Source organism: Cynara cardunculus (genome assembly GCF_001531365.2).
Source record: "Cynara cardunculus var. scolymus isolate 2C chromosome LG 13, CcrdV1, whole genome shotgun sequence".
Taxonomy (NCBI): Eukaryota; Viridiplantae; Streptophyta; class Magnoliopsida; order Asterales; family Asteraceae; genus Cynara; species Cynara cardunculus.
Window position 1 is genome coordinate 34,451,079 of NC_037540.1, and position 6,431 is coordinate 34,457,509.

Genomic DNA, 6,431 nt, shown 5'->3' on the forward strand with positions numbered 1-6,431 from the left:
AGTGGGTTACATGTGATGTAGGAAAAGTTGGCCTTTAATTTTCACTTGATGTCGTAATTTGAAACGTCAATGGTTAGAGTTTTTCTTTGCAAATGTCTTGAGGATCTATGTTATATATGTAGGGTCGTTTAAAAATCCGATCAAATTGTCAATCCGTACGTCCAACTCAATTCACAAATAATCTAATCAAACTCGTTTTGTAACCCATCAAATCAAACATGCAAAGATTTGGATTAGGTTATATTTTTTAACGAGTTGGTTTGAGTTGAGATTTCTTCAAACCGATGTATTTGATTTGAATTGTTTAAATAGTGTAAATCGTTCAACCCAATCAATATGGTAGTGTTTTGTATGCAAATATGATTGGATTTTGCATGATATGATAGAACTGGACATGACAAAAGGACTGGATGAGATAGACATGACGGAAAAGTGTTTGTCTAGTGTTTGGTACGACTAAGATTTAACATGACATAACTAGACAAATTGGCTCCGAAAATTATATAATGATTTCATATATATATCAAACAAGAGTCGATTAGTAATATTTTAGATTTTATCTCATTCTTGTCTGCACCAAACGTGGGATAATAAGTTTTTATCTATTATATGTCGTATCAAATATGAGACAGTGAATTATGTCTCGTCGTGTGTTTGTCTCATGCACCAAACATAGCCATACGTTTCTCTGTATATGTACTTTTGTATCTATATATGTACAAATCCGTGTTGTATATCCATGGCCATAAGTTTTTATAAAATTAAATGCACAATAAATATAATCATTCATTTCTTATTATGTGCAAATCGTACATCCATAACAATAAGTTTTAATAAAATTAAATGCATAATAAATACAATAATTAATTATAGTTATCTGTAAAATAAAATAAAGATCGGAAGTTATATATTTTGATACATCCATAACCACAAGTTTTCTTGAAATTAAAATGCATAATTAATAATTAATTATGCATTTTAATTTCAAGAAAACTTGTGGTTATGGATGTATCAAAATATATAACTTCCTCTTTATTTTATTTTACAGATAACTATAATTAATTATTGTATTTATTATGCATTTAATTTTATTAAAACTTATTGTTATGGATGTAAATTAATATTATTTTTGAAAAATATAAATTTAAAAAGCATTCTTTTAAAATTATGGTTCAACCAGCGTTATGTGAATATTACATATTAGAAAATGATAATTTCTTAAATCCTTAAATATTTCTTTTTTTTTTCAAAATATATTTTTTAAATAATATATATATATATATATATATATATATGTATGTATATAGGGGGTTAGATTGCAAACCGTCTATTTCATACAAACTATAAAAATCAATTTCAACCAATAGAAAATTTTCATATTTTATTCTTCATTTGTAATGAATAAGGGTATAAATGTTATTTTACTTTGTAATGATTAATCTTGGTAATGTTTTAATTGTTTTTAAATATGAAAAACTAAATATAGTAATTGTTTTTATGGGAGCTGTAAATCAATTTATTTTAATATATGATTATTATCATTAGTAGGTTATATTCTTTTATTAAATTATACTCTTAAAATATGAATTGTAAAACCATACTCCTAAAATCAGTTTGATTACAAATAATTAACAGTTTAATCTTGTTTCAAATTTCAATAACTATAAATGAAATAGTTTCATATATGGTTCACAATACCATGTCAAATGGTCCATCTTTCATTCAAGGTTACAAAGAGTTTCATGAATTCATTCAAGAAACAGTGAAACAGTTTCATATATTGTTTTGTTTTCATTCGTAAAACAAATGTCATTAATGAAACCACGTTATACAGTTTTCAAAATGTTTCAAAAATGAAACTAATTTCATTTTGGTTATGAACCATGAAACTACTTTTATTAATGAAATAATAGTATTCAGGTCTTGAAATGTTTCATTGACTAAACCATATTTGGTTTCATTAATAAAACCAATTTCATCTTGGCTATAAACTATGAAACCGATTCCATTTTGGTTAGTAAACATGAAACAAATTTAAAAATGAATGAAATATTATTATTCAGTTCTTGAAGTGTTTCATTGATTGAACAATATTTAGTTTCATATGTAAAACCGAGTTCATCTTGGTTAGAAACCATGAAACCGATTCCATTTTGGTTAGGAAACATTTCAACAATTTTCACTGCTGAAACAATGTTATTCAGTTTTTGGAATTGTGGAGTCCATGAAACCAATTTCAATAATGAAACTAATTTCATTAACAAAAACATGTTATTTAGATTTTTGAAAAATGTTCCATTGACTGAACTATATTTGACTCAAATTTCATTATATAGACGAACAATGAAACAATTTTTTACTAACAAAAAAAATGAGATATAGTTTTCAAAATGTTTTTATTGATGTAATCAATTTCCAAAAATGAGACGAACAATGGTTTGCCAATTTTGCCCTTTTTTGATTAAATATTAAACATTTTATTTTATTTTTTATTTTCCTAATATAACACATTTTATCATGATCATTGATCAAAAAAATAGATTAATGAGATTGGTTTATAGGATTTACACAAAATAGATGGTTTGTATTTCATCGCTCCTCTTTCTGTATATAAAAGTACGTTCCTGTGGCACGATGAGAAATTGAATTTTTAAATAATATATATTTTTATTATTTATAAAAATAATATCTCATATCTTTTTTACATTCTACCAACCAAATACATACAAAATCAAACAACTCAATATGATAAAATGAAGCAGAAAAAGTCAATATTCAAAGTCAACTCTTTTGAAACAAGGTTCCCTACAGCTTTGTCTTTGAAAAACATGAACCAACTCGCCACGCAATTCTTCATCATTAGTCAAATCCCCACACTATATACCAATCTGTGTATATATATATACACACACACAACTTCTATTCCGCCTTCATCTTGATCAAACCCACCTGGCTCCACCCTAAAACCCTAATTTCTCAGTGGTGCACCCGAGCCAGAATCATGTCGGACGGTCAAGACGATGAAGATTCGCAATTTTTCCCTCGTGGGTCTTCGCCGGATCTCAACAGTAGGATCTTGCTTACTGCCATTATATCGTTGTCGGTCGTGGTGGTGGTTGTCACCATGTTACATGTATATGCACGGTGCATACTCCGCCGCCAAGCCCGCCGTCGATCCGCCATTCGAGACATCGGGCTCATAGCTCGTATCCACTCCGACGAGCAACCAAAAAGGGGTCTTGAATCATCGGTTATAACGTCCCTTCCTATACTCGTCTTTAAGGGCATTGATCACCACGGACGTCCGGACGATGCAGGGGTCAGCCAAGAATGTGCAGTTTGTTTAAGCATGTTTGAAGATGGTCACATGATTAGGGTTTTACCGAATTGCAAACACCACTTTCATGCCGAGTGTATCGACAAATGGTTAGGCTCACAGTCGACCTGTCCTATCTGTCGTCATGAGGTGGAGCCAGGTCCCACCATTTTACCCTTGCCTCGTGAGCCTGGTACTGGGCTAGGGTCGGTAAGGTGGGACCCACCTTCGGCTCCGCCAATTCAACATACAGGTTCTATATCAATAGCGGTGGAAGGGACTTCGGATGATCAAATGGTACAATCGTCGGAAAAAGCAAGTGGAACGAACTCGAGATTGAGTTCTTTTCGAAGGATGCTTAGTTGGGAGCGTTCTTCACAACATATTCGTTCGCGTACAGAAGACGATGGAATTGAAGATCTCGAAAGATGAATCGACCAATATTATTACAACATTCATTGTATGTAACACTATACTTTTTGGTTCAAACTTCGTTAAATCTTTGTGTTAATATTACGACAAATCAATCATCCCGGTTGCCGGAAAACTTAAATATCGAGAAGTTTCTTTAAGATATTATTACAGTACGTGAATTTTCTCATGCTCCGGTCGCCGGAAAACTTAAATATCGTGAAGTTTGTTTAAGATATGGTTACAGTAGGAGAGATTACTCAGGCTCCGGTCGTCGGAAAACTTAAATGTCGTGAAGTTTGTTTAAAATATGGTTACAGCAGGTGAGATTAGTTGCCGTTTGATTTGGTAACATATACAAGGACGGCAGTCGGCAGGTAGACCCATGTGAGCCATTGACCTTAACCATGGTTTATGGAATTACCTTATGTGTTTTTAAGCCCTCGGACTTTTAGGAATTACATTTCAGTCCCTTCAATTCATGAAACATGAAACTTAAAACATAAAACATCTTAAATGTGATTGCTGATAAGGAGTGTTTTTAGTCCGGTTTGGACGGTTTAACTCTAAACCATAAATTAAGCAGAAAGGCGGTTTAAGTTTTTTTTTTCCTTCAAACTAAGCAGTTTTGACAATCATAAAAAGACTGTTTGGTCTGATTGGTTTAAAAAGTTTGGACCTATTATGAGTTTTAAACTAAAAATATATAAAATCTATGTCCAAAATGAAATCTCCAAATATAACATTATTATAAAAAATACTATACGGAACAATAAAAGAAACAACTATCTAGAATATTTAAAAAACCATGCATTGAGTAAGTCGAAAAAGATTAAACAAGTCTGACCAACAATATTTGGAATTTGAACGAACATTGAGCAAGTCGAAAAACGATTTGGAGCTTTGGATTTTGATTTTTGATGGATTTCGGAATTTTTCTGATTTAGGTAGCACGGGCAATTGAGAAGTGAAGACTAAAAACTTAGGGGCCGTTAACCAAACATTTACCCGGTAAGTGTTTAAAGTTGATATTCAACGGTCAACACTAGTGATGGCCAAACCGGCCTTGCCCCGGCTCGGGACCGCCAGAGGATCGGGACTGGGACCAGCCAAGGACCAGCCCGGCACGGGACCGGTAAGGACTAGTTATAGGACCGAAATCTGGGACCGGTTATGGACTGGCCCGGCCCGATTTTTAAAAAATGTAGCTATTTTTTTTAAAATGTAGCTATTATTTTTCAAAAAACAAGCCCTTTTTTGGACCTTTTTTGTATTTTTTTGCTTTCTAAACACTATATATAAGTGTTTTGGTTGAGATAATTTACATACCAAATTCTCGATTCGCAAAAAACGCTAAAAACCGTTCACAATTATAGGTTTCTCGCTATATTTTGTAAGACAATGTAATTTTAATTATAATAAAACGCATTTTTGAAATGTTTTTGAGTCACCAATCATAAATTTTATAATGTATTAAAAATATATATCATTAAAAAAATATTTTTTAATGACCGGGACTGGCGGTCCATAACCGGTTACAATAAAGTTTGACCAGGCTCAACTTTTTCGATCGGAACTGGGACCGGTTATGGCCGGTTATGAGAAATCTTGGGACCGGTTTTTGGCCATCAGTAGAGAACACTAACAATTTACTTACCACGTAAAATTTTGGTCCATCAAAATGGTAATATATTCAACAATTTACCCGGTAAACACTAACTATGATAAAAGTCGTTGCATTCACTTACCGGGTAAGACTCTTGGTACTTGTCTAGCTCTTACTTTTTTAGTCTTTACCCATATTCATCCGGCAAGGTAATGTGACTTGATAAGCGTTTAACTGACTAAGTATTTAGTAAAAGGTCCCTTAATGTCTTGCACATACTTTTTTCTAATTACGCAAAAAAAGTTGAGCCAACAATATAAAAACTAAATGTAATTAATGCATGCGAATGATGGCAGCCGGTTCTATCCAAACCGTTCAAAAAAAATTCAAACCATAGACGAGAAGAGACCGAATGATTTAACAATTTTCAGATCGAACCGAACCGCTTAAACTATAAAAAAGTAATTTTGTTTAACTTAGTTAAACCAGTTTGAACATTATTATTTTGAACACCCCTGTTGCAGATTCTATAGCAACATTAGATGTAAAAACCATTTTGTGGTTCATATATTTTTAGAAGTTCAGTATTTTTATGGTCCAAATATCCTCTCATTTTTAGTAGTTTTATTTTATATATATATATATATATATATATATGTGTGTAAACATGTGTTAAATTTTTATAATTATCCATAAAATAATGAACAAGTAAAGTTAGACATTATTTTTGTAAATAAATAAAATGGAAAGATAAGGTAGTTATAAGAATCTTTATCGTAGAATTTTATGTGTGTGAAGATGATACGACAAAAAGAAAAAACAAGATTCTCACGGGAACCTTTATTGTGATAGGTCTAATTTATTTGAAAAAGAAGACGCGTGCCAATTATATCAAATGAAACAATTTGTGAAGACATGTAGTTGATAGTCGATATGTCCATTAATTAGGAGAAGACTCTCGATTAGAACATGTGAGAAAAAAAGAACTAAAGGGGCGTTTGGTTCGCATAATGGAATTGGATGAAATTGAAATTCATCAAAAGAATTTGACACTGAAAGAACTGGAATGGAATTTGACCCCACGTTTGGTTGGTAGGG

General features: G+C 31.8%; 1 protein-coding gene across 1 annotated transcript; it reads left to right on the forward strand.

The window, feature by feature from the left end:
* The first annotated feature begins 2,933 nt into the window (after positions 1–2,933).
* On the forward strand, positions 2,934–3,863 carry LOC112525590 (E3 ubiquitin-protein ligase ATL41-like). The gene has a single exon (XM_025135775.1). It carries the CDS (start codon positions 3,002–3,004, stop codon positions 3,746–3,748), a length of 747 nt encoding a protein of 248 aa, XP_024991543.1. The 5' UTR covers positions 2,934–3,001; the 3' UTR covers positions 3,749–3,863.
* Positions 3,864–6,431: the final 2,568 nt, after the last annotated feature.

What these genes read in the sequence shown, in the direction of transcription:
- LOC112525590 (XM_025135775.1), top strand. Translation starts at nt 3,002, where the DNA reads ATGTCGGACGGTCAAGACGATGAAGATTCGCAATTTTTCCCTCGTGGG.